Source organism: Peromyscus maniculatus, chromosome 19 (genome assembly GCF_049852395.1).
Source record: "Peromyscus maniculatus bairdii isolate BWxNUB_F1_BW_parent chromosome 19, HU_Pman_BW_mat_3.1, whole genome shotgun sequence".
NCBI classification, from domain to species: Eukaryota; Metazoa; Chordata; class Mammalia; order Rodentia; family Cricetidae; genus Peromyscus; species Peromyscus maniculatus.
Window position 1 is genome coordinate 25,511,637 of NC_134870.1, and position 27,839 is coordinate 25,539,475.

General features: G+C 43.4%; 1 protein-coding gene and 1 non-coding gene across 11 annotated transcripts in view; both read left to right on the forward strand.

Annotated features, from left to right (window-relative positions):
* The first annotated feature begins 5,946 nt into the window (after positions 1 to 5,946).
* Matr3 (matrin 3) overlaps positions 5,947 to 27,839 on the forward strand; it is a 42,112-nt gene continuing 20,219 nt past the window's right edge. The window contains exons 1-6 of one of the 10 annotated variants that reach the window (XM_076554979.1): positions 5,953 to 6,018; positions 6,923 to 6,965; positions 9,345 to 9,420; positions 10,125 to 10,189; positions 21,797 to 21,865; positions 26,455 to 27,542. In XM_076554979.1, the coding sequence (XP_076411094.1) occupies positions 26,631 to 27,542 (912 nt within the window). In that variant the 5' untranslated portion in view covers positions 5,953 to 6,018; positions 6,923 to 6,965; positions 9,345 to 9,420; ... (1 more) ...; positions 21,797 to 21,865; positions 26,455 to 26,630. Of the gene's footprint in view, positions 6,019 to 6,922; positions 6,966 to 9,344; positions 9,421 to 10,124; positions 10,190 to 17,664; positions 17,867 to 17,901; positions 18,111 to 18,252; positions 18,479 to 21,796; positions 21,866 to 26,454; positions 27,543 to 27,839 lie in introns of those variants that run through there. The other 9 variants (XM_042264322.2, XM_042264326.2, XM_076554983.1 and 6 more) reach the window with 9 other exon arrangements.
* Positions 9,809 to 10,001, forward strand: LOC121824214 (small nucleolar RNA SNORA74). Its single transcript, XR_006066028.1, has one exon. It is a non-coding gene; the product is annotated as a small nucleolar RNA SNORA74 (small nucleolar RNA).

The window sequence follows — 27,839 nt, forward strand, 5'->3', positions numbered from 1 at the left end:
TGCTTGCAACAGAAGGAGCCCAGTGTCCCAGGCTGCCTTAGGACTGTTATTGGCACCTGTCTTTTTATCTAAAGAGCTCTATTTGTTTACATAGAGCAATAATGTAATTTCAAACATTGGCGAGAGTAGAGACATTGGCTCTTTTCAGTCCTCGATGGCCTGTGCATAGTAGGTACATCGTACATGTTGAACTGAACCATCACAAGGGAGTTAGGACGGAGAAGGATGGAAAAGAATGGAATTCTTCCAATCTGCCATGCTGCTGGCCCACGTGTTTTCCCAGAGACAGGAAGAAATGCTGAGAAGCCACAGGATGCATAGGAAAAAGTCCTTTCTAGTCCTTCAAATTGGCAAAAAAAAAAAAAATAATAATAAAACAAAACAAAATACATTGGCAGCCTATAATTATAAGCAGGGCTGCAGATTTTTCCAGTTCCCAAGTATTCTTTTTTTCAAATTTGTTTTTATGCAGATGGGTTTTTTAATGTATGTCTGTGCACCACTCACATGCCTGGTGACTTCAGAGGCCAGAAGAGGGCATTGGATCACATCAGACTGTAGTTACAGAGGTTTGTAAGCTGCCCTGCAGGTGCTGAGACTGGAACTTGCATCTTCTGGAAGAACAGCCAGTGCTCTTAACTTCTGAGCCATCTCTCCAGTCCCTTTAGTATTCTTTTCATTGTTATTTTTACATCTTTATTGAGATATAATTCATATACCATATAATTCACCCATATAAAGTATGCAGTTCAGTCAGTCACAGTTGTACACACCCATAATTCCAAAGGCTGCTGTAGGATGATCATTTGGAGTTCAAGGCCAGCTTGAGCTACATAGTAGATGTGAGTTCAGCCTAAGTTAATTTATAATGAGACTCAGTGTCAAGAGAGAAAGGCTGAAGGTGGTGGCACATGCCTTTAATTCCAGCACTTGGGAGGTAGAGCAGGTGGATCTCTGAGTCTGAGGCCAGCCTGGGCTACATAGTGAGTTCCAGGGCAGCCAGGGTTTCACAAAGAAACCTTGTCTCAAAAAAAAAAAAAAAAAAAAAAAAAGAAAGAGAAGGGGGGGTGGGCTAGAGAAATGCTGAACAGTTAGGATGCACTTCCTGTTCTTCCAGAGGACCTGAATTCCATCCCCAGCACTCAGGAGGAAGAGACAGGTAAATCTTTACGAGTTCCAGGCCAGCTTGATCTATATAGTGAGTTCCAGGTCAGCCAATGCTACATAGACTGTGGTGATATATTGTGTACCTGAGTAAAATTTGCCCAAAGATCACAGAGACAAAGGAACAAGCCACAGCTACCACCTCTTACCTCACCAACTCTTCAGCCTGAAAAAACCTTCTAGCAGAAAGGTCTCTAGCTGAAAAGGGTTCCTCAGCTGAAAAGCCTTTAGTTCCTGTCTCCTCACACCTTATATACCTTTCTCTGCCCAGCCATCACTTCCTGGGATTAAAGGTGTATGTGCTTCCCAGTACTGGGATTAAAGGTGTGTGCCACCACTGCTTGGCTCTGTTTTCTCTCCTAGACTGAGTCAATCTCATGTAGTCCAGGGTGGCTTTGAACTCACAGAGATCCAGATGGATCTCTGCCTCCCGAGTGCTAGGATTAAAGGTGTGTGCCAACACTGCCTGGCCTCTATGTTTAATCTAGTGGCTTATTCTGTTCTCTGATCTATAAATTTATTAGGGTACACAATATATCACCACAATAGACTGTCTCAAAGTTGTTTTAATTACTTTTATTTATTGGGGGGCGGTTTGAGGAGAACACAGTTGCACACACACATACACATATGCATACCAGAGCTAGCATGTAGAAGTCAGAGGACAACATAGAGTGGTTGGACCTCTCCTTCTATGTGAATCCTGAGGACTGGACTCGGGTTGTCAGGCTTGGAAGCAAGTGCCTTTACCCACTGAGCCATCAGGGCGCTGCACAGAATTTTTTGTAGCCCTGTTTCCATTCCTTTGTGTGTACAACTAGGCACAGAATTACTAGGTCATAAAGTAGCCCAGATGAACTATTTGAGAAACTGGTAGATTCTTTTCGTTCTTTTTCAATTTTATGTGTCTGAGTGTTTTGCCTGCAATATATGTCTGTGCATCATGTGCATGTCTGATGCCCTTGAAGGCTGGAAGAAGGAGTCAGATCCCCTGGAACTAGAGTTATGGACAGTTGTGAGACACCATGTGGGTGCTGGGAACTGAACCCAGATTCTCTTCAAGAGCAGCCAGTGCTCTTTTTTTGTTGTTTGTTTGTTTTGTTTTGTTTTTTTTCGAGACAGGGTTTCTCTGTGTAGCTTTGCGCCTTTCCTGGAACTCACTTGGTAGCCCAGGCTGGCCTCGAACTCACAGAGATCCGCCTGGCTCTGCCTCCCGAGTGCTGGGATTAAAGGTGTGCGCCACCACCGCCCAGCTGCCAGTGCTCTTAACTGTTAAATTTTAATTTCCCCATATTCTTGCCAATATAACTATGCTTTTGAGAAATAATAGTGGCAATACAGAACCCCTATCTAACCTGGGTAGCTACTATTTATTTACCAGCTAGTGTAGTAGAGAGATGAAAAAGAGTCTCCTCTAAACATTAGGGCCATCTCTCTAACCCCATCTTTCTTTCTCTTCTTTTTTTCCCCTTTCCTTTTTCTTCTTTCTTTTTTAAAATTAAAAAAAAAAATTGAGAAAAGATCTTTTCATATCACCCTAATGCTCTGGAACTGGCTATGTAGCTCAGGCTGGCTTCAAGTTTGTGACAACCCTCTTCTCACTTCAAGGTGAATGTTGTGAACATAAGTGCATGCTACTGAACTTGGCTGCTAGACTGTTCTCCAAAGCATTACATTGCTACCAGAGCACATGAGAATTTTAATTTCCCCATATTCTTGCCAATATAACTATGCTTTTGAGAAATAATAGTGGCAATACAGAACCCCTATCTAACCTGGATAGCTACTATTTATTTACCAGCTAGTGTAGTACAGGGATGAAAAAGAGTCTCCTCTAAACACTAGGGTCAGTGAGAGAGAATGCAGCCATCTCTAGAACACTCCCAGGCCATGCTAGCAGCCACAGCCCATATGTATAGTATTTGTTACTTCCTACTAGACTAAGTTTTGGACAAACAGAATCTCTATCTCTCTGACTTTATCTGCATCTGTTGAATGGTTAACTAAACAGATTATTAGTATTTTTTATTAGTATTTTTCTACTGGTGGCCCCTGTCGAGGTAGAAGAGGAAAAGAGTAGTCTGAATGGCAAAAGGGACCAAGAAAGAAACAAGTGGCTAGAGCTGGACAGTGGTGGTGCACACCTTTAATCCCAGCACTCGGGAGGCAGAGGCAGGCGGATCTCTATCAGTTTGAGGTCAGCCTGGTCTACAGAGTGAATTCCAGGGCTATGAAGATTAAAAACTACACACACACACACACACACACACACACACACACACACACACACACACACACACAGTAGATAGAAAGAAAAGAGAGGAGAGAGGAGGAAAAAGCACGAAGCTTGGGAACTTGGTCACTTCGGGCCAGACTTTTGTTCTGTGGCTTGCCGTCCCCACCTATCCACATCATTCATCTGGAAATGTTCCTTCTTGGGCTACATAATGAGTTCAGGGCCCAGCTGGGGTACATAGCAAGAGCCATTTGCTCTCAAAAAGCCAAAATCCAGGGTTTAATTCTCAGCATTGTAAAAAAGAGGGGTGTTCCTTCTTTGCTTTTATTATTCTCCCTGCAGTCTTATCTCTGCAAGTTTAAGAGACAAAAATATAGGAAAATGATGGTGGTACTGATAACAGCAACAACAACAACAAAACCCTACACTCACATAAATCAACCACTACCATGATTTAAAAGGATGTATTTTTTTAAAGGATGACTATGAAGGACTTTTGTTGTTGTTGTTGTTATGAAAAGAAGAAATCCAGGGCTGGAGAGATGGCTCAGTGGTTAAGAGCATTGGCTGTTCTTCCAGAGGACCCAGGTTCAATTCCCAGCACCCACATGGCAGCTTACAACTGTCTGTAACTCCAGTTCCAGGGGATCTGATACTTTCACACCAATGCACATAAAACAAAATTAAATAAATTAAAAAAGAAAAAGAAAAGAAGAAATCATAATCCAGGTTTTCCTTCGTAGGACACTAAATGGCCCATCTCTAAAAAATGTTGGCTACCTTTCCACTATGACATGAGAACAGGGCTCACCACATGGCCATACTCACAATGACTTTACATAGTTCTTACCTTCTACTTCTAACTAGACTAAGTTGTGAATACAGTCAACACCAGGTTCTTGGTCTCTTTCTCCTCAGAGACCCTCACATCTCCCTATGTTCAATTATTTCCTGCCTCCTCTCTGAAGTCTCTCATAAACAAGTGCACACACGCAGACCATCATCTTTCCCTTTCATGAATTCTTCAGGAAGTCCTGCCTTCTGTGCTTTGTGGGTTTGGAAGGGAAGACAGCAAAACACATGAGGTGCCAATGCAATTCCTCCTTTAGTAGAGATCTGCAGGACAATTACCCAGCCAATCTGCTAGGTTTTATAGGTCTCATAAACCCTCCTTTTACGAATACACTGTGACAGCCTGATGCTGCATTGATTATGACAGCAGTCTTCAGCCACATTCCTTTTTAACTGCCCTGCTTTCCAGCCCAACACTGACCACATGACCCTTAAATTATTGTATTTATGTAAGCCTTTCCCTGGCCAGGGGCAGTGTCCAACTCCATCAAACCTGGGGAAGAAGATTGGGGATTGCTACTTCTCCAGTAGTTCTTTGGCTCTGTAGCCTAGGGTCTCTTGTCTGAATCAATTTGGGGCACTGTGTATTTTCAAAGGAGGTATGCTAAGGTTGGGATGCACAGGACACCCCCCTCCCATCCCCTTTCACTATGAAGGAACTGAGGAAATAGATAACAAAACATGTTGGCAGATGCCAAGGACAGCGGCTGATTCCCAGAGGCTTGCCTGCCCATTATTAACAGGTGTAATAACTAACTGAGAGGCTAGGAAAGGAGGATGGGAAGGGAGTCGGAAAGCAAGATTTGAAGGAGTCACAAAATGGATTCCGGAATTACTGTTGTTGGACCTTACTCCTCTGGGCCTCAGCAGGGTAGAATCATAATCCTTAACCACAGGGGAAAGGAAAAGTTAGTATTCAAAAGAAATCCTGGTAAAGAAAGGTGTCTGGGGCCGGAGAGATGGCTCAGAGGTTAAGAGCACCGACTGCTCTTCCAGAGATCCTGAGTTCAATTCCCAGCAAACACATGGTGGCTCACAACCATCTGTAATGAGATTTGGCATCCCTCTTCTGTATACTAAATAAATAAATAAATTTAAAAAAAAAGTAAAACCGAGTAACTCTTTAAAAAAAAAGAAAAGAAAGGTGTCTGTTCAGATCAAGGATAGGGCCTTCTTTAGCTGACTGCACTGGAACAGCCCCAATCTGGCAGAGAAAGCCAGTTTTAGCTGCTGCCATTCAGTTAAGGATTTCACTGAAGGACATCAGGAATGTGATCCGAAGGCTTTAGAACACGACCAAGACGACCTGCGTGGGTGGGGGCACCATTAACCGACTGACAACTCAGATGCTGAAAGATCTGCACTGGAGGCATAAAAAGCGTGGGCTAGACCAGCAGCAACCAAAGGGCGCCACACGTGGACGAGAAACCGCGACCGCAAGCCTTAGGTGCAGGTCGGCAGCCGGCCTGGCCCCCCTAGGACACAAGGGGCAGCTGCAAGCCCAGGGCTCCTATACATAAGGAATCCGGCAAACGCAGCCTTTGTTCAGAGACTAAGCAATTCTCTAACATAGGTCAGTGCAAATGGGGACGTCGCTCTCCTCCGTCGTCAGCCTGGTGTGTTTCTAGCCCCGCCTTTCTTGGGCGGAACTATCGCCCCGCCCTGCGCCCGCCCCGGGGCGGGGCTTCCGCTGGCTCCCGGCTGTCCTTTCCTCCGCGGCTTGGGCCGAGGCTGCTGTGTCCTGCAGAGCTCCCGAGCACGTGCAGGTGAGTGAGGGTCAGACCAGGAGAGGTCCTGGAGGTTTTCCCGACCTAGGCGAGAAGGAAAGTGAGAAGGCTTCTGCCTGGGCACGGGAAGGCTGGGGCTTGTTTTCTAGTGCCTCCGGCCTTGGAGGTGATCTTGAAGGGACTAGGGGAAATCGGAACCCGGAGAGTCGCCGCCAACGAGGTGCGGTCGGTCCCTCTCCAGGTAGGGAGTCGCCTGGAATTCGTTCAGAGTTTAGTATTCTCGGAGCCCCGGGCAGGGACCGTGAACGGTTTGTGAGGAACACGTGTCCGTGGGGAAGCAGATAGGCTTCAGCCCACGCCCTGAAAGGGTTTTTAGACCTGAACAATGAGGCCTATATTAGTTTTCCTGTTCCTTTAAATTGGTTGGAGTGGGTTAGATGTGGTTTGGGAATGGCATGAGTTTGGATAACTTGCCCATATATATATGTATGTTGTAATGGTGTGTAAAACGTCAGATAATGTCATTTTGTTGTCCACTGCGTGTCCACTCTACACTTATATATCCTCTGGGGGGTTTGTTATTAAGTTTGGCTTATTCAGACATGGGTCTCAGTGCAGTCTAAGTTGGTTCTGGAGTCCGTCTCCCTGCCTTAGCTTCCCACGCGCTAAGATTACAGGCATCAGCCACCATGCCAGTGCCCTCTGGTCCCATCCACCTGATGTACAGGGCACTGTCATACTACTACTATTCTACAAACCGGAACTCTGAGGCAGTTAGTTACTGGGTTCATGGACAGGCTCTTGGGAGATGGAGCTCCCAAAGGTATGCTGTTTGAGTACTGTTGTTTCTGTGGTACAGCCTTCAAGACGTGAAGGGAAACGCTTTGGTTTTAAACTGCATGGGTGTTGACTGACTCTAACCTGGGACGTTTTGATTTCGTAGTGCCGTAGTGCCCCGCTGCCGACTTCAGGAGATGCCTGCCCTGGTGAGTAACAGTTCAGCTGGTTCTCTTTTGCGCCTTCTGTAGGCAGCTGCCTATGTTTCCTTGTACCTGGGCAGGTGTTGCACAGCTGTTTGGCATTCTGGGCCTGGTTCATGCCAACTCTGTTGTTCACTATACCAGGATGTCCACATAGTTGCTTGCCCACTGAGGTGAGAGCAAGTCCTGCAGGAAGAAACAAACCTAAGCCCCGGGTCTTCCTTGGGGGTCCTGGTCTGACAGGCTACCTCAGCCACAACTTGGAAACAAAACAGAACAAAAGAAATCAAGCCAGTAAGGGATGAGAAAATAGAAAAAAAAATAAGGTTTAGTGCCTGTTAACTAGTCCAAACTGGGCCCGAGACAGTGGAGGAAGTTACTGGAATGTGCTTTCACTAAAAGTGCATGGTTCCCTCTCCCCACAATAATAAAAGTTAGATTAAGACATATGCACACACAACTTTGATTTTTCTAGATAGGATTTCTCTGTGGAACAAATCTAGCTGACCTGGGACTCATTATATAGACCAGATTGGCCTCAAACTCAGATTCACCTGCCTCCAGAGTGCTTGGATTAAAGGCATGAGCCCCCACCGCCTGGTTTATAATCCCTTTTTAAGGGATTTCGAAAGTAGGTGTCCATGGAATGACCTCACTGATGAATCTGGAGTCGGGGCATGCAGGATCCCTTTAGATTAGCCGGGCAACCAAAAGCCCATTCTCAACAAAAACTATTAGTATTGTGCTCTAGCTCGTCAGTAAACTTTATGAGTATCGATTGATCATGGGGTTCTGGGAACTAAGCTTAGGTCAAATGGTACCAAGTGAACGTTAGGAACTTTCTGTTTGATTTTTTTTTTTATTATTATTATTAGAATGCTTATTTTCTAGGAAATGCCTCAATTTTAGGCAAATACAACATCACTCAGAATGAATCTGGTGTTTGTCCAATGGAGCCTACATAGTTAGTGCATCTGTGAAAACTAATATCCTGGTTTCCACAGGCAGACCCAAGCTCTATGCCTCACCCATATCCTGAAGGGTTGGTGGCTTCCTCTGATCTATGTCCCTCCTTTTTCTCTCCGCCCCTTTTGGACAGGGGTTCTTACCAGACTGCCTTAGTACCTCCTGAAGTTCCATGACTCAGCTTTCTGGTTTTCTGTGCCTGGATACCCTAGAATTTGGATGGACACTCGGGGATAGCTGTAACTGCAGGCTACCTTAGTCAGTTTCTAGAAGTTTCTTACCCACCCCAAGCCCCTGAAGGTTGTTTTAGGGGACCACAATAAGAGGCCTTTTGCCTGGCCAACCAATCACCCGTGTGCATCTTCTGACACCCCGTCAGCGGCCTCCCCATTGCTTCCTTCGTCTTCATCATGCTTGCCCTGTTCTCCCCTTTTGCTCCTCAATCCAATGCCGTAGTACCATGCCAAACTGATCAGTAACTGCTGGCAGGCAAGTGTCTGCATACACTACCCACTCACAACCCTTATCTATTCTGTCTTATCTCTACCTGCCCTTGGGTTTATACCCATAATTACTTTGTATTTTTTTTAATAACTTTTTAAAAGATTATTATGCATACAATATTCTGCTGTCGTGTACGCTTAGATTCCAGAAGAGGGCACCAGTTCTCGTTATAGATGGTTTTGAGAGCCACCTTGTGGTTGCTGGGAATTGAACTCAACCTCTGGAAGAGCAGCCAGTTCTCTTAACCTGTGAGCCATCTCTCCAGCCCTACATTGTATTCTCTGCACCAGTACCAGCTTAGCCCTGGAAATGTCCTCTACACAGGCGGCCTGCCTTAGCATTAGTGGTCCCTCTGCATTGGCTTCAACATAATATTACAGGTATCTGTGCTGGCCTTCCTGCCCCTCATTCTTACTCTTCCCCTGACACCAATCCCACTTCTAACAACATGGAATAACCTCACTAACTAAACCTTATTTCTAAATTCAGATAGCCATGTACAGTACCTAAGAGAAAACTGTCCCCTACTACCTTGTTCTTGATCCATCTTTCAGGGGAGATGTGGGCTGCAGGTCATCTGTGTGTTCTATCAATTCACCTTCTCTTAAAAGGACTTGGGTGAGCCTTGAGTAATTATTCATTGTGAATAGACTTAATTGTGAATGGTCTTAGGACTAGTGATGAACAGAGGGCTTCAGAGGTAGTTAGCAGAAAGAAGGCAAACAGTGGGACATAAATTACATTTATTTTGTGTGTGGAAGAACTCAGGATCGTTTGCAAGAGGCATTTATGTATCAAATAAGCAGTCCCAGTGAAGGACTGAACTAGTTATTTACAGTTGTAAATATATAATGCATTGTTAATGTTACCTCACTATTATGAATTGCTAAAGCTTACTTGCTTGCTTTTCTTTAGGATGACTTGGAAGTAGGGTGGTCTTCGCCCCCTTGAAGGAAGTAGTAACCCACAACAGTCCAAGTGTGGTTATTAGGTAAGTGTATGTTGTGTGACATGACTACTTGATATGTATCAGGAAACAATTTGGAAGCAAATTAGCTCTTGGCAGTGACTGTAGAATTTTGGTGTTTTTATTTGAAGATGTGAAGGATCTTTGTGCCTGCCATTCCAACTGAGAGGTATTGAGTCCTAAAATACAAGTAGAGTGTGTCTTGTCTCTGTTCACTGCTAAGGGTCTATCCAAGCTTAGTCCCTGCCAATGGTAGGGGTTGAAGTTGGATAAAACTGAAAGTGTAGAAAGTACGTCTGTTTTCAAGTCCACATTTAGCTGATGTCTGTTCACGTCTGTTCCCGTCAGCTCCCCAGGGTCCCAGTGTCCCGTGAAGTGGGAAGGGGAGATTTTTTTTTTTTTTCTGGAGTAACCCAACAGTTGTCAGCTATCCAGGCTGCATGGTGCCTGTGATTGTGTTACAGTGTTGGGAGAGTAAAGGCTGTCTTAAGGGTTGGCTCTGAGCACTGTTTTGGTGGTCATGCTGACTACCTTCAGGCAGTGTTTGCATCCCTGAGAGTGGAAGAACTCCTTGTGGAGTTGGTCCTGGTCTAGGTGCAAACAGTTATTTTCATGCTAAAAGAAAAAGGATGGGCAGGAATACAGCTATGTGTGTGGGACACTGCCTCGTTTGCACTAGGCCTTGCACCTTACTGACAGCTTGTTACCTTTTCCTCCTTGAATTCTAGATGCGAATGAGGAATCTGCCTCCATCAGGACTTCAGGTTTCTGACAACACCATGTTTTGAGTAATGTATGTGGTCCCTGTAATGTTGAGGTCCTTATTAAAATACTCAGATGGGGAGAAAAGTTAGATTGGCTTTAGAGGATTAAAGAGCTGTGGTAAAATTCCAGAGAATGTTTGCAAAGCCCAGCTATGGTTTGGGGCATGGAGCAGTAATGGAGCTCACACCCAGGGCAACTGAGATCCATCTTCAGCTGTGATTTCTTGAGGCTCTAGATGATGGCTGTGTACTACATACAGCTGGCTACTTGTTAATTAGCTAGTGGTTTTTGGGTTCTATTTGGATAGTAGCCATTTTAGGACAGCTCAGAACATTCCAAAAACTTTGGGAGGTTGCTTTTTAAAAGCAAAGGTCTATTAAGTTCCTATGATGGCCCAGATAGTAAATATTGTTACTGTCTTTGTTTTGGCAACTGTGTGAAAAGCAGATGGTGTATCAGCAAATGAACATGGCTATATTCCAATAAAACTCACTGATAAACACTGAGATTGGAATTTTATTGACACTTTCAGGGTCAACATTCCCAAATGTTTGAAAGCTTTTTAAAAATTCCCAGGGGCCACTGACAAAGGTAGAAGAATAGAATTAGCAACATTTCTGACCTTGGAATGAAGTTCAGGCCTTGGGGATTGAAGAGCATTAGTCACAGTATCAAAGTGTATCTTCACAGTTTATTTTTAAAATATTCTAACCCAGGCTAACCTCAAACCAGGTGATCTGGATCAGCCTCCTGGGTGCTGAAGTTAGTCATGAACCACAAGCCAAGATTTTGTTTGTTTTTATTCCTTATCTGAAAAGAATAAGGTGACTAAATAAATTATCTAAAAGAAAAAAATTCTTGAATTTATATGGGCTTTACATGACTTGTATTTCTCCATCCATTTGTAATGAGCTTAAGAGGAAATTTAAAGGTGTATGACATATGTATGTAGATCCCCTGGAGGACAAAAGAGCACATTGAATCCCCTGGAATGATTTGCTGAGAACCAAGTGTTCTAGAGGACCAGCAAGATTGGCCACTGATGGAACTGTCCAGGCCCAAAGCTTTGAGACAGTTCCTCATGTATGAGAGTTTGGACTAATACTATCTCCATCCCAGAAGATCCTGCAGTCTCTACTGAGTTATGGGGTTATAGGTGCCACATCTGGTTTATCCCACTTTTTTTCAATAGTCTTGTGTAACCAAGATTGGCCTTAAACTTTAGTGTGTTAACAGTAACTCCCCTGTACCTTGCAGGCAGTCTGATTACTGGCATGTACCTCTGCCCCTTCTATCTACAATTTTGTGAGTGTATGGGCAGGATTGGGCTACCAACAGGACTAGGGGAGGTGCAAGGACAGCACTTGGGTTCATTTCTTTTTGTTTTTCAAGACAGGGTTTCTCTGTGTAGTTTTGGTGCCTGTCCTGGCTCTGCCTCCCGAGTGCTGGGATTAAAGGCCGCCGCCGCCGCCACCACCTGGCTTGAGTTCATTTCTACCATGTGAGTTCTGGGAATCCAACTCAAGTTGTTAGGCTTGGCAGCAGGCAGCTATACCCATTAAGCCATCTTTTCCTGTCCTCTCTATGGAGTGAGTCTTGGACTGTCCAGGGATACCTGTGAGCACAGAAGTTCCTGTGGTACTTTTTTTTTTTGTTTTTTAGTTTTTCAAGGCAGGGTTTCTCTGTAGATTTGTGCCTTTCCTGGAACTCACTCTGTAGCCCAGGCTGGCCTCAAACTTAGAGATCCGCCTGGCTCTGCCTCCCGAGTGCTGGGATTAAAGGCGTGCGCTGCTGCTGCTGCTGCTGCTGCTGCTGCTGCTACTGCTACTGCTACTACTACTACTGCTGCCGCCGCCGCCACCACCACCTGACTCCTGTGTTATTTCTTGAAAGAGGATAATACTATGACTATTAATGCATGTATTCACTGCCCTAAGAGGTTTCGGTGGCATAAATAATACAATTAAAATAACTTAATGGGATTTTCTAATTGATAAGTGTAATTCATTAGTCACTACTTATCCCAGCTGTCCTTTAAGTCCTGGTAAATTCAAGATAAATCAAAAAAGCTTTAAATTTTAAATTTTTTTAGGGGCTGGAGAGACTTCCTGAGTTTAATGCCCAGCACCCACAAGGTGGCTCACAACCAGTCCCAGGGGCTCTAATGGGCTCTGGGGACACTTTGCATGTGGTACACAGACACACAAGCAAACAAAACACACATTCATGTGAAAATAAATAAAGAGCTTTAAAATTTACATTTGTTTAATGTGTGCCCATATCTGGTGCCCATAAAGTCAGGCCAGGAAGTCCCCCAGAACTGGAGTTAAGATAAGTAGGCAAACTCGAGAGGCAGAGGCAGGTAGACCTTTGAGTTCCAGGATAGCTAAGGCTACACAGAAACCCTTTTTCAAAAATAAAAAAAGCTAATATTGCTGCCATTGATGGTCATTCATTACTTTGTCACTTACCGGGTTTAGACAAGTGACATTAGATTTTTCTTGAAATGTTGGGCCAGGACTTTAATCATAATTAGGAAAATAAAAACCCAGGGGGATAAATTCTCCAGGTCCCAAAGGGATGTGAAAAGGCCTCTCCAGTGCCTAGGAATTTACACAAAGGAAAAGAACAGGGTAAGAGCAACTAATTAAGGACTTGAAAAGAGTGGAAATGACTCTTGAGAATTGTGAGCAGCTCCTGTTAATGGAACTGTGGTGAACACTTAGGACAATTTACTGAGCTAATGAACTAATACTTGAGATTTTTGCCTAGTAGCATCCTTGCTCTCACTGCTATGAAGGAACACCTACAATGAATCATTTAGCTAAATCATGTTCCTCAATTAGATGCCATCCTACCTTCAACTTATCCTGAAAAGGAAAGCAAGCAAATAAGCTAGCGATTCATTGTGTAGAAACATTATCTACACGCTCCTGGTTCTTTCTCAGGGATACATAGGTTTCTGCCAAGGATAGATAGATCTTGTTGAAGGCTACTGGTAACCTCCTTAAGGGTTACTGTCTGAATTGTCTAGTTTCTAGGCAGTGTTGACATCTTTAATCCCAGCATTTAGAGGTGAAGACAATGACCAGAATCTGTTGAGTGGGCAACAGCCACCTGGCTCCATACACCCTGGTAGTTAGTTGGTGAGCTGTTCTAACCTGACTTGACTGCTCTATGGAGGCCTGTGGACTAGCATTTTAGAGATTCACAAGGGAAAATACACCAAAAGGTAGAAAGCTCTGGGACCACCTAACAGTTACAGGTAAAGTTAATTTCTTAGTGGGGAGTAGCTGGAGATTGAACTCAGGGCCAAGCATTTGCTTAGCCAGAAAAATGACTTCCACCCTTTAATCTCTTAAAGGTAATGGATGATCTGGGATCAGAGAACAGAACAGCCACTAGATAGAGAGGCCAGAAAATGGTGGCACATGATCCTTTAATCCTAGCATTCCAGAGGCAGAGAGATCCATCTGTCTGGATCTAAGCCACACTGGAAACAGCCAGGCATAGTGACACATGCCTTTAATCCCAGGAAGTGATAGCAGAAAGGTATATAAGGCATGAGGACCAGGAACTAGGCCTGGTTAAGCTTTTAGGCTTTTAGCAGCAGTTCAGCTGAGATCCATTTGGATGAGGACTCAGGCTTCCAGTCTGAGGAAACAGGATCAGCTAAGGAATTGGTGAGGTAAGGTGGCTGTGATTTGTTCTGTTCCTCTGATCTTTCAGCGTTCACCCCAATACCTGGCTCTGGTTTTGTTTTTATTAATAAGACCTTTTAAGATTGTGCTACATGGGTGTGTGCATGTGAATGCAGAAGTGTGGGAGGTGTTCCCCAGAACATTTGTGTCCCCAGAACCACCTCTTCTGGGTATCTGGAAACTGAACTTTGGTTCTCTACAAGAATACCGTATACTTTTGAATGACAAGCCATCTCTAGCAACCTGAACTGCTTTTGTGCATTATTGAATACGAGAAACTCTTGCCATGCAGCCAAGTGCTGCAGTTACTGGAATGGTGAGTCTGCGTCCAGTTCAAGCCGATTAATGCAAAGCACACATTTTCCCCCCATTGTTGGGGATTGAACCCGGGACCACATGTTAGACAACAGTGGACAAAATACTAGATGCAAACTCCATGGGAGGGAAGACCCTGTGAATAAATTCATGGTGGATTGTATTAAAGATTGACAGTTAAGTGTAAAACTATTGTGATTTGTTTTGTGATATCGTCTCTATCCAAAACTCCCCTCTACCTTGGTATATAGTGACTGAACCTCCTGGTCTTCCTGCTTTACAGGTGTGGGAGCACTGCTCCCATTATCTTGTGTTGGGGATTAAACTCAGGATTAACCTACCAGCTGTGCTGCATCCCCAGCCCAAGACCTGTCAAATGATTCCCTCGGACACTAAAAAAATAATTAGCTGGGCACAGTGGAGCATGCCTTTACTCCCAGCACTAAGAAGGCAGAGGCCGTCTGCTTTCAAACTTGCCTCAATTGGGACTGCAGGCATTAACCACCCTAATTAATGTTTTAATGCATTTAGTTCTACATAGATACATGCCTTTTCCTGGTAAGAAGTTCCTTATTGCCAGATCAGATCCTGAGCTGCCTGCCCCCCCCCCACACACACACTTTTTTTTTTTTTTTCTATCTTGGCATTGAAAATCATATCTGGGGCTGGAGAGATGGCTCAAAGGTTAAGAGCATCAGCTGCTCTTCCAGAGGTCCTGAGTTCAATTCCCAGCAACCACATGGTGGCTCTCAACCATCCATAATGAGATCTGATGCCCTCTTCTGGAGTGTAGGCATACATGCAGGCAGAACACTGTATACATAATAAATAAACTTTAAAAAAAAAAAACAGAAAAAGGAAATCACATATCTGTACCAGGCTTTCAGGCCTTCATTCTTTTTGGTTTTTCGAGACAGGGTTTCTCTGTGTAGCTTTGGCGCCTTTCCTGGAACTCGCTCTGTAGCCCAGACTGACCTTGAACTCCGAGATCTGCCTGCTTCTTCCTCCTTAGTGCTGGGATCAAAGGCATGCGCCACCAAGCCTTCATTCTTACCATCCCTGGTTCAGGCCACAGCACCAAAGCCTTATGTAGAGAGTTCTTGAATTCTCAGCTCAATGCCTGGCCCTCCTTAAGGCCAGATTTCTTAGTCTGCCTTATCAGAGGACAGTCCTCCAGGGTGTATCTTTCCAGTCTTTCTAAAATGTGCTTTGTGAATACAGTCTCACAAATCTGTCTCTTAACCAGTTTGCCTTCCATTTCACTGCAGAGCTTCAATAACATACTCAAAAGAACTTCTGATTTCTATACATGTGGGGGACCCACCCCCATGTTCTCCCCCCCAGGATACTCTTTGAAGAGTGAGGGATAAGAGATTTAGATAGAAATACAGAGGGTGGAGAGACAGAAATACAGGATAACCTTGGGAGGGCCTGGATCCTAGTCCACTGGCTCCTTCTGTCTCTTCTAAAGGGCTATTTATAGGAATGCCTAGGGCTGGAGCAAGACCTCCCCCTAGCACAGCCAAGTACAGACCCTTCCGAATACCTGGTCACCATGCATGTGAGCAATCCTTCCCCTTATGCAGCCCTGTTGGGTAAAGCAAGCTCAGATCTCATTAGGAAACCTCTGTGGGCCTCCATATATACAATTATGAGATGCCATTAGAGTGTGTAAACATTTGGTTGAGTGTATTGAGATTTGATAGGAAGATTTTTTTTTTTTTTTTTGGTTTTTTTTTCGAGACAGGGTTTCTCTGTGTAGCTTTGCGCCTTTCCTGGGACTCACTTGGTAGCCCAGGCTGGCCTCGAACTCACAGAGATCCGCCTGGCTCTGCCTCCCGGAAGATTTTAATGTTTCAATGACCATTGGGTTTTGCTATCACTGTGATCTTGGTTAAAGCTTTCCTTATTCCTTGTCCTGTGATACACAGACAGGAATGACCCCCTCTTGATGTCTTGAGAGACATTTCTGTGAGTAACTTATATTGTAGGCTTTCCTCTTTGCAGCCTCTCCTTTCTAAGATATTCTCTTGACAGTTATCTTTAATAGCTGGGCTTCTGTCACAGTAAAGTAAGCTTACCTCAGCTCTGATTTCTCTCGATACACATTCTTCATTGAAGGGGTCCTGTTTCCCTTCCATACATCCAGAATCTCGTATGCCCATGTCACTAAATCTTATTTTTAGTTTTGATCTTGTTAATCATTGTGATTAACTTATTTTCCAAGCATTCCTTCACTTTTGTGCACAAATTTGTAGCATGCTGTGCTGTGAAGCATCCGTGGTGGATTCCAACTTCAAAGATAACTTTTAAGTTGCCTTTACATTTCATCATTTCTCTTTCCCTTTCCTGTTTTCTTCACAGTGGAAGCAGAAACGTTTTTTTTTCCAGGGTGTGAATAATATAGTTCTGCATATATTTTGTGGGTTTTGTTGTTGTTGTTGTTGTTGTTGTTGTTGTTTGTATCCACTGATTCATCTCAGGCTTTACTTGACTACATCATTGCATTTGCAACCCGAGGAGAATGGTTCTTTACCACCCTCTCAGTCTTCTGCAATGTTACCTACAAAAGCACATTTTTACCCCTGGTTTTTCTTCTACCTGGGATTACTTCATTTTCTTTACTTGCCTAACAGTTTAACACCAGATACTAGCTTTCCCATTCCGCATATTATTTATGCACTTTGGTTTCAATTATCTCCATATATTGCAAGCTTCACGAGGACAAAGACTGCAGTTGTCAAACCGTTGACCTTTTCTCTGAGGCCTAACTGATGGTGAGGCACCAATGGTGAAGCACTAAATTGAGGTAAAGTGCTAATTGTGACCCTGAGAGGTGGCTTTTGTCACCTGCCAAAGTGAACTGGTTATGTGTAAACAGCATCACCACCTCATAGGACGCATCCCGTAATTAATCTTTGTATGAATAGTCTCTGCCTTCCAAATTCTGAGTTCTCCGAGGGTGGTTGCAGCCTGACAGGCTCTCTTTTTGTGCCTTTCCTGGATCTCACTCTGTAGCCCAGGCTGGCCTCGAACTCACAGAGATCCGCCTGGCTCTGCCTCCCGAGTGCTGGGATTAAAGGCGTGCGCCACCAACGCCCGGCGCCTTTTTTTTTTTTTTTAAAGATGGTGCGATGGTCATCTTAAGAGTAGACTGCTCTATCCACCCCTAATTAAATTGATGGCACCAGAGTTTGTAGTTAAACAACTGAAACTACCGTTTCCTATGGTACGCATCCTCACCCGATAAACCGGCGAGTCCAGAGGGGCCCGTCTAGCGCTGCATCATTTATTTATTTATTTACTTATTTATTCTTAAGGTGTTTGGCGGCATTGTTCAGGTGGCAGACCGTTTTTCTAGGGAGGGACGCGAACCTGCAGGAAAAGCTCGCGCGGCTTTTCCCGCCTTCTCCGGGAGGGAGGAGGGAGCCGGGCTCGGCCTTCGGAGGACAACGCCGGCCGCGTGGGCCGGGTCCCCACCCACCCCGCGCGGGGCGGGGCCGAGCGCGTGCCGAGCTGGAGCTGGAGCTGGGGCGGAGGGGGGTGGGAACGAGCGCTCTCGCGAGAGCGCCCATCTCGCTCGGCCGCCGCCTCCTGCCAGCGCCGTTGCTGCGGGGGATTGTGGGAGCCTCCGCGCGTCCCGCTCGCCGAGAGAGGTCTCTCTCCTTTTCCCTCTCCCTTCCCCTAAGGTAGGCGTGAGGAGGGGAAGGGCCCGGGCGGGTGGGTGGCCGGGGCTGTCGGCGTCCGCGGCGAGCGGGCCCGCCGCCGTGGCCCCAGGCTGTCGGGGGAGCGGCGGCGCGCCGTTGTCGCTCGCTCCCGCTCGCCCGGGGGCTGCCTCCTCGGGCGCTGCGTATGTGAGCCGCCCGAGCGGCGGCCGCCATGTTAGGAGCGCGGCGGCGGCGGCGGCGCGACCTGCCTCCTCGGGCGGCGGAGGTGAGCGGTCCCGCCGGGAGATGCGCAAGCCGAGCCGACGGGCCCCGGGATGCTGCAGCGGAGTCGGGGGGTGGGGTGGGGTGGGGTGTGGGGGGCGTCCGGGGCTTTGCTCGGGCCGCCGAACGCCCTGCGCCCCGGCCTGGAGGGGGGCGGGGGCGGGACGAGCCCGTTACACGCGGGGCCGCGGCGCGGAGGAGGAGGAGGGAGCAGCAGCGTTCGCAGCCCCAGGGACCGGCCGCCCGTCCGCCGGGGCCTGCCATTTGGGGGCGGATCGTTGAGCTTTAGTACAAAGTTGGCGCGAGCGCGAGTCCCCGGGTCGTGCGTTCGCCGTTTTTCCCCCTGGAAATGTACCCAAAATGGAGGACTTGGTAGGGTGCGAAGAGCTTGCGTGTTTGGGCCGACGTTTCTTCCCCGACCCCGGCTGGCGTCGGTGGCCGTCTTCTCGGCGTTCCTTGCCCGCCCCTTGGTGTGGCCCCCATCCCCAGGACTCCCGCGTCCCTCCCTCGCCCGCGCGCGATTTTAGCCAGACATCTGGAACAATCCCTCCCCATCCCCCCCAGTTGCGTAAAAATGGCCGAAAAGGAAACGTTAACGCTTGGTTTTTGTGTTGCCCCCTCGGGCACGGCTTTCTGCACGCTACCGGGGAGAATGTTTGTTGGATCCGGTCACCTGGCATTTCTTTTTTTTCCTCTATCAAGAGTCCAGGCTCCTCTGGACAGGCCCGTGTGTTGGGAGACCTTCCGGTTTTCAGACAAAGGGTTTGGAGGGCCGTGGTGGAGTGCTTCACTCTGTCTCTTCACTGCTAGTGCTGTGCCATGCTTTTGTGTTTTCCTTGAACCAGAGGTGTTCTGAGGCGCTCTCCCTCCTCCGTGACTCGGTCTAAAGGATGGGCCCCTTCTGTGGAATATGGCTGTATCGGATAGGTTGCAGTTACTCCTCCAGACGTTTCTAGAACAGCTGTGGCGATTCCGAAATTTTTGGTCTTTCTGGAGCTCTGAAATTTTGTGTCGCTGATTTCATAGGAAGTAATCATGGGGTTTTTGTGTTGCTGCTGCGTGTTGCGTATTTAAATAGGCTAAGTTGTCAGTCGATACAACACGATTTGCCCAGGTAAATTTAGACTTGACTTATGCCGGCAAAAATTATGTCGCAGGCGGTTTTCCATAGGTGTTGAAAAGCTTCTTAAAAGCTCCTAATTGTTGGGCATAGTGACGCATACTTGTAATAGACCAACGCAGACCAAGAATTGCCGTGATTTCAGGGCCAGCCTCGGTAACATCAAGATTGTCTCAAAACATCATTTTACTAACAGTTAAGTCACTCTACTATGCATTATGTAGATTTCTTTTTGAGATCTTTGGAGGAACTCCATATCCTCCTGTCTCAGCATCCCTGGATTACCTACAGGCTTATGTCACCACGCCCAATTATCTTCATAATTTACAAACAATAGTATTTTAGCAATCTAGAAGAAGGGAGGGGGAGTATTTTATTGCAAAAAAAAAAAACAAGGTTACCTTTGCACTTAAATGTTTTTACAAACTCAAATGTCACTGAAATACAGAAGATTCTTCTGGTTAGTTATATAATCCTTGAAAAAGATACATTACCCATCAGGTCTTGGATTGAGGTTCTTTAAGCTTACATTTCTTGGCATTTTATGAGTACTTAGTTTTTATACTTCCTATCCATAGAGGTAGCTTTTAAACATAATCTGATTTGGAAGTATTAACTTTTTACCTGATGCTTTTAGACCAAGAAATAATACAATAAGGTGATAAAGTTTTAAAAGCAGGAATGCATCGATAATATCTTATATTTTAGAAATGCTGTGGTAGAAGACAGTATTAAGTCTTTTTGGGTTGTTCTTTGTTTTTGTTTTGAAACAGGTTTTTTGTAGAACTCAATGTGTAGACCAGGCTGGCTTCGAACTCAGAAGAGATACACCTGCCTCTGCCTCCGGAGTGCTGGGGTTAAAGGTCTTCACCACCATGCCCCTGCCTGAGTATTAAGTCTTAATTTTGTTTTTTTTTTTTTGTTTGTTTTTTTTTGTTTTTCGAGACAGGGTTTCTCTGTGTAGCTTTGCGCCTTTCCTGGATCTTGCTTTGTAGACCAGGCTGGCCTTGAACTCACAAAGATCCTCCTGCTTCTGCCTCCCAAGTGCTGGGATTAAAGCTGTGCGCCACCACCATCCGGCTGGTCTTAATTTTATAGTGACCATGCTACCAGTATGGTCCTTGAAAATAGTTCTAAAATGGTAGAAAGATTGCACTTAAAGAAATTTATTCTAACAGTCAAATTGTGAGGAGGGTAATATATTAGGAATCGATAATTACATGGAAAGTCAAAATTGTTGATGTCAACTTTGATTTGTTAAAGAAATGTGTAGAAAAATATGTACCCAAAAATATTTTCTCTCGGGCTGGAGGGATGGTTAAGAGCACTGACTGCTCTTCCAGAGGATCTGGGTTTAGTTTCCAGCACCCACATGGCAGCTTACAACTGTCTGTAACTCCAGTTCCAGGGAATCTGACACCCTCACACAAATATACATGTACGTAAATGCACGTAAAATAGAAATAAATAATATGAAAAAATTTCAAATGTTTGTTTTATGTTGGATCATGACACAATAACTCAGGGTGACCTGCTCTCCGTTCTCCTGCCTCTGCCTCCCAAATGCTAAGACAGCCACTAAACCTGCCTCCATTTATTTGCTTTTGTAATAAGAAAAAATGTGCATGTAGGTATAAATGGTAGAAGTCCTTATCAGATCAGATTCTCATGGTTTTGAGCATTTCATACACTTTTAAGAAGAATTAATGTAGAAGTAGACCAGCTTCTGGGTTGGGGATTTAGCTCAGTGGTGTGCAAGACCCTGGGTTCGATCCTCAGCTCAAAAAAAAAAAAAAGTAGACCAGCTTCTAACAAAGTGTGGAAAATGTAATATTCAGAAATGACCAAAAAAACTAGTACTTGTGCTCATAAGATCAGGTATCCGATAATGATTTGTTAGATATTCTTAGAATAGCTACACAGAACATGCTCTCTTTGTTCTAAAATTCTTTTTTTTTTTTTTTTCTTTTTTTTCTTTTTAAACTGAGTCTCATTGTGTAGATCAGGCTGGCCTCAGTCTCAGAGATGCTATTGCTGGTGCCACCTGCCCATTACTGGGATTAAAGGCATGTAACACCACCCCCAGCTGTTCTGAAATCCTTAATAAACAACTTTTTTGTGGAAAACTATAGATAACTAAAGTAGAACAGAAAGACACTAGAATTAACATTTTAAATGTGTAGTCTTTAAGGAATTTTATATATAACTTTTCAGATTGAAGTGGTGTGAGAAGATTTGGGACTTTGGAGTTTACCATACAGAAGTTTATTTTTTAATAATCATTAAGGCTATCTGGAATGCATAGTATGGCCCTCTTCTACCTACCCATCCACCTCCCCCAAAAATCCTCTTAAGGTTCTCAGCTGTGTATGTCTTAAGTGTGATTATGTGAATCAGGAGCACGTTAAAAAATACAGTGTTCCTGGTGTTTGTGTGTGCAGTAGTGGATGCAGGCTCACATAAATGGACCCTCTACTGTGCTTGAGGCAGAATCGTATCCCCACTTTGTACTCCAGGTTCGCTGGCTTTCCATCTTGTGGGATTCTCCTCTGACTCCCTTCTCTCTGTAGGAGTGCTGGGGTGCCAGTGCCCATGCTGTGTTTAACTCATCCTCACGCTTGCACAACAGTTCGTATCCAGTAAGTCATCTCTAGCTATGCTGGTAGCTTTTGTAAAGTTTAATAAGTGACAGATTTATTTAAAAGATGATTTTTGTGACTCTAAGGATTGATCCTAGGACCTTACACATTAAGTGCTCCAACCATGACCTACATCCAAGTCTCCAAATGAAAACTTGTTTTTAAGAAGTGATTATTTTATATAATTGAGAGCGTAACTCGACATGGTAGTAATAGATACATTTTAACTGTTTTTCTTAGATATATAGGACAATACCAGGTGTCCTCAGAAATGCCATCCATCTTCTTTGAGAGCAGATCTCATTTGGCTTGAAGTTACCAATTAGACTACAATAGCTGGCCAAGCAAGCCCCAAAGACCTCTTCCTTGTCTTGCCTCTGCTGTACAGGGATTATAAACTCCTACTAATATACCATTTTTAAACTCTAGTTCTGGGGATTGATCTCAGCTTGTATTTGCAAGGCAAGCACTTTACTGACTGAGCTGTCCATCTAGACCTAGTATTCTTTATTTTTTTTAAATAATTTATATTTTATGCATGTATGTTTGTGTGAGGGTGTCAGATCCTCTGGAACAGGAGTTACAGTTGCGAGTTGCTATGTGGGTGCTGGGAATTGAACCCAGGTCCTCTGGAAGAGCAATGAGTGCTCTTAACCACTGAGCCACCTTTCCAGCCCCTAGACCTAGTATTCTTGTAACTTAAAACAACAGCAACAAAAAAAATCCAGCCAGGCAGCAGTGGCACACACCTTTAATCCCAGCACTCGGAGGCAGAGCCAGGCGGATCTCTGTGAGTTCAAGGCCAACCTGGTCTACAGAGCGAGATCCAGGACTGACACCAAAACTACACAGAGGAACCCTGTCTAGAAAAGCGCCCCCCCCCCAAAAAAAATCCAATAAAGAATATTTAAGCCAGGTGGTGATGGCACATGCCTTTATTCTCAGTGTTCAGGAGGCAGAGGCAGGCAGATCTCTTGTGAGTTCCAGGTACAGCCAGAGCTGTTACACAGAGAAACTGTTTTGAAAAACAGGACAAAGATGATAATAATATCTAATGCTTGGGGGGAAGTTGTGTTGTTAATTGAATAAATCAGAGATTCTATATGTAAAGATATATTTTAATAAATCGTTAAATTTTTGATTATTGGGCTAAGATGGTTTTAGCTGATCTTGACACCCAGTGTTTAATCTCCAGGACCCACATGGTGGAAGGAGAATATCAACTCCTACAAGCTGTCCTGACCCACACATATAAAATAAATTAGATTTTTGTTGTTGGTTTGTTTTGAGACAGGGTCTCACTATGTAGCCCTAAACTCGCTATGTAGACTAGGATCCTCCTACCTCTGTCTCCCTAGTATAAATTTTAAATTGATTTTCATATTGTGATAAGTTGCATTTGTTTATTTCTATGTGTGTGGTACTGGCAGTTAAACTCAAGACCTCCTCATGAATGCTAGGCAAGCAAGTGTTGCACTGAACTATTCCCTTCGCCATCTACCTAAAGGGAAATTATAGGTCATGTTGGTAAGGTTCTTTGTTTGTTTTCCTGGTTGGTGATGCTTTGTGTTTTGAGAGTGGAAGATTGTGCTTTCATGAATGGGCATTTAGAATTTATGGGTAAATTGTATTTTGATACTTCTTAGGTTAGTTCTCTGAAGAGAGCCCAGACATCATCAAACTCTTTGTAGCTAAAAATGTACTTACATTCATAATCTTCCTGCCTCCACTCTGCCAGTGCTCTGGAAGTGGAAGCAGGAGCATCTTGAGTTTGAAGCCAAGCTGAGACAGTGGCTTTATGCTAGGATCACAATCATGTGCCACTATTCCAGTTGCTGAGGGTTGAGTCCTGGGCTTTCAGCACTCTAATCCTTGGGCAACATCTTGAGCTTTCAACCCCCTAATTTAAAAAAAATAAATGTACTTTACTTGTTATTGGGGGTAGGCCACATGCCCACAACAAGGATGTGAACAACACATGCCACAAGAAGAAAACTCTGTGGTCATTCTCAAACCTTTCTCTTTGTTGCAGAGATCAAACCTGTGTCACTGGTCCTTCTGCACAAGAGCCTTTACCCACTGAGCCATCTATATAGCCCCCAGCCCTTGAATTTTTAATACATCTTTAGGAATGAAGTATTGTAACATTGTAATAACTTTACTAATGAGCAGCAGTTCCCAAGGGAATGAGTCCTTTAAAAATGGCTTTTATATCTTAGGTTATTGACTAAAAATGCTAATAGCACTTTTCTAAGTAGTGCTTTCATGCTTTATTTTTCTTCTAAGTTTTTTTGAAGTGGAGTTCCAAGATGTCTTAGAATTTGAGTGTGGAACTATGTATCAAACTCAAAGGAGTCCTCCTGCCTCAGCTTCCAAAACACTGAGATTATATTTTGAGCACTACTACTGGCCGGGGGTGGGAGTCTGGGGTGTGGCAATCTTTTTGGTTTGTATCAGTTAAAAATCCAACTTAAGTTCTTTTTGCAGTAATATTACTTCTGTGTTCTGTGTAGCTGCATTTTAAGTTGAAATTAATAATATGGTTCTTGTGGAATTGGACCTTGTTGTAGGATTTATATTGTTTGTCCTCCCTTTTCTGAGTTTTTCTAACATCATTTTCTGTTTTGTCTTTTAAGTTATCCTTTACTTTAACTTAGTTTTCCAGATCCACTGTTTTCATGTAAAGTACAAAAATCTGTTTGATGGCTCTGTAACTTAATGATTGATTGTTGACTTAATTTAAATTTTTTATGCACAATACAATACCATTATTTCTCTGGGATAGGAATAGTTTTTTCTGAAGAAGGCTTTTGCATAATAGAAGGCTTTGGCTATAACATGACCGTCAAAGCTGTGATAAATATTAACTAATGTTTTAAAATGAGTCTTTTTTTAAAGAAAAATAGTGTATATAAAATGTAGACATTAATACCGATATTTTTTAGTATTTCAGCCTGTTGCTCTGTATGGCATTTTAAAGATACTATTTTAAAAAAAAAAAGCCTTTCATCTACTGTTCACTAACTCTTCTCTTCATTAATCTTAAAGCTTAAGTAGATTACATAAGTGGATCTTGTCTAGAATTAGGTTCCTTGGTGTCTTTTCTCAAATTCATCTTTCTTGGTGTACAAAAACATCTGTAATTCCAGCTACCACTGATAGCATTTGTGTCTTACTTTATTACATCTATTTTTTTTAATCTAGTCCAAATCTTTCTTGCCTGTACCTTTTTTTTTATTCTTCCTCTGCCACTGTGTTCGTCCAGTATATCCTTGCTTTAATCTATCATTGATGGAATTGATCCTATAATTGACTTTTAAATATTGGATATTTTCTGGGTTTTGGTGTAATAAAGTTTATTAAACTACAATGCTTAGATGGCTAATCAAAACAGACACACAAAACTGAAGAAGCAATGCATCATAGTAGAAGTCTGTGGCAAATTGATCAGATTTATCTTGTATGTGATTGTGATTATAAAATTGTCTTACAGAAAACATGGGTTGTATTACGTCTTTTTAACTAACGCTTTATGGGAATCGTGTTAATACTTTGCACACTCTTATAACAGTTTTTGAGATGCAGTGCTAATGATTTAATATGTTTCATCCAGAAACACATCTTGAAGGATCATAATCAGAATTAAAAGTTTTCAAGCTATTGGGCTATTCTTGTGAAGAGTTTGCAGAAATCTGTTAACAAGGTCTTAGATTTCATTTATGTGCTTTGAACTCTAGAGATGTATAGCCCTGAACATTAAATGAACAATAATAGGTGCTAACTTGGGGGTGTTTCCCTTCTTTAAATCACCTGTGTTTCCTGTACCTGGTTTTTTCTTGGTAGGTCTGTTTCTATACTGACCAAAATTGTTCTCCTTACCTTATAAGAGTAGGTATCAACTAAGCACTGCCTGGTATGGTCAGTAAGAAGGCAGTTAGTTGTGTGGCTTAAATTTGGGCAGAAATCCTTAAAATTGTAGGAAATTTACTTATTTTCCTTCACATCTGTCTTCACCTCAAGTTAATATTGCTGCATGAAGGTCTCAACTGTTACTTGATCTTAGATCTTACATCAGATACTTGACACCCTAAGCTTCATTTACTTGTGATTTTACTTGGTTCTTTCTGAAAGTGATAATAGGTCTCATTTTCTAAAGCAGAATACAACTGGTTCATCTTTGACTTGCTGACCTTTATTTTTTTTTTTTTAATTTTGATTTTTTTTTTTAGTCTTCTAGAACTTAAGCATCATACTATAGAGTATGTTTTTATTCTTCTAAAAGAAGAAGCCCATCTATGTTTTCACTGAAATTTTGATGCACCCAAACATCTAGGCCTTGAATTTAAATGTTTTTAAGCCCAATATGAAATTCCCTTTGTTAAATTTCAGCATGAAAAGCTACTTTTTAAATATCTATATGCAGGCTCTGCATACATCTGGAATCTGTTTAAGATATGTAATGAATTCCTTGTAAGTTTGAGATCTTAAGTGGTTTTTTTTAAATCAACATGATGCATAAGTTTTTTTTTTCTTAAAAAACGGCATCTACTTAAAGGGATTTATGACTAAAACTGCTTATTTTTCTACAGAGTTGTCTGCTGGTTCTCAGCTTGAAGAAGATTCTACAGTCCTTATTGATCCTTTTTCTTGGCGTTACCATTTTTGAAGCAAAGTTAACCTAGCTTTCTAGTTTGAGCTTTCTTTTTGGCCGTCTTTAAAAAAATTTTTTTTTTGATCTATAAAATAGACAAGAGATAGTTCTACAATGTCCAAGTCATTCCAGCAGTCATCTCTCGGTAGGGACTCACAGGGTCATGGGCGTGACCTGTCTGCAGCAGGAATAGGCCTTCTTGCTGCTGCTACCCAGTCTTTAAGTATGCCAGCATCTCTTGGAAGGATGAACCAGGGTACTGCACGCCTTGCTAGTTTAATGAATCTTGGAATGAGTTCTTCATTGAATCAACAAGGAGCTCATAGCGCACTGTCTTCTGCTAGTACTTCTTCCCATAATTTGCAGTCTATATTTAACATTGGAAGTAGAGGTCCACTCCCTTTGTCTTCTCAACACCGTGGAGATGCAGACCAGGCCAGTAACATTTTGGCCAGCTTTGGTCTGTCTGCTAGAGACTTAGATGAACTGAGTCGTTATCCAGAGGACAAGATTACTCCTGAGAACTTGCCCCAAATCCTTCTACAGCTTAAAAGGAGGAGAACTGAAGAAGGCCCTTCATTGAGTTATGGTAGAGATGGCAGATCTGCTACACGGGAGCCACCATACAGAGTACCTAGGGATGATTGGGAAGAAAAAAGGCACTTTAGAAGAGATAGTTTTGATGATCGTGGTCCTAGTCTCAACCCAGTGCTTGATTATGACCATGGAAGTCGTTCTCAAGAATCTGGTTATTATGACAGAATGGATTATGAAGATGACAGATTAAGAGATGGAGAAAGGTGTAGGGATGATTCTTTTTTTGGTGAGACCTCGCATAACTATCATAAATTTGACAGTGAGTATGAGAGAATGGGACGTGGTCCTGGCCCCTTACAAGAGAGATCTCTCTTTGAGAAAAAGAGGGGCGCTCCTCCAAGTAGCAATATTGAAGACTTCCATGGACTCTTACCGAAGGGTTATCCCCATCTGTGCTCTATATGTGATTTGCCAGTTCATTCTAATAAGGTGAGTTAAAGCAACAGATGCTTCTAATTTCTTTTACATTGTAGTGCCTATTCTGTATTTACCTATATCTTTTACTCTAATTCTGTAGTCTGATGACATTGAGTTGATCAAGAATTGTTATACTTTTGAGAACACTTTATTTGGAAGGTAATTGTTTTTTAGTAATATAAACCAGGGCTTTACATTAATAATACAGTCTACCTAGAATGCTTCTGGCCACAAAGCTGTCATCCACTGGGATTATCTTGTTGTTTTTTTGGCATCAGTTTGTTCTTCTTAATCATATTTAAGCAGGCT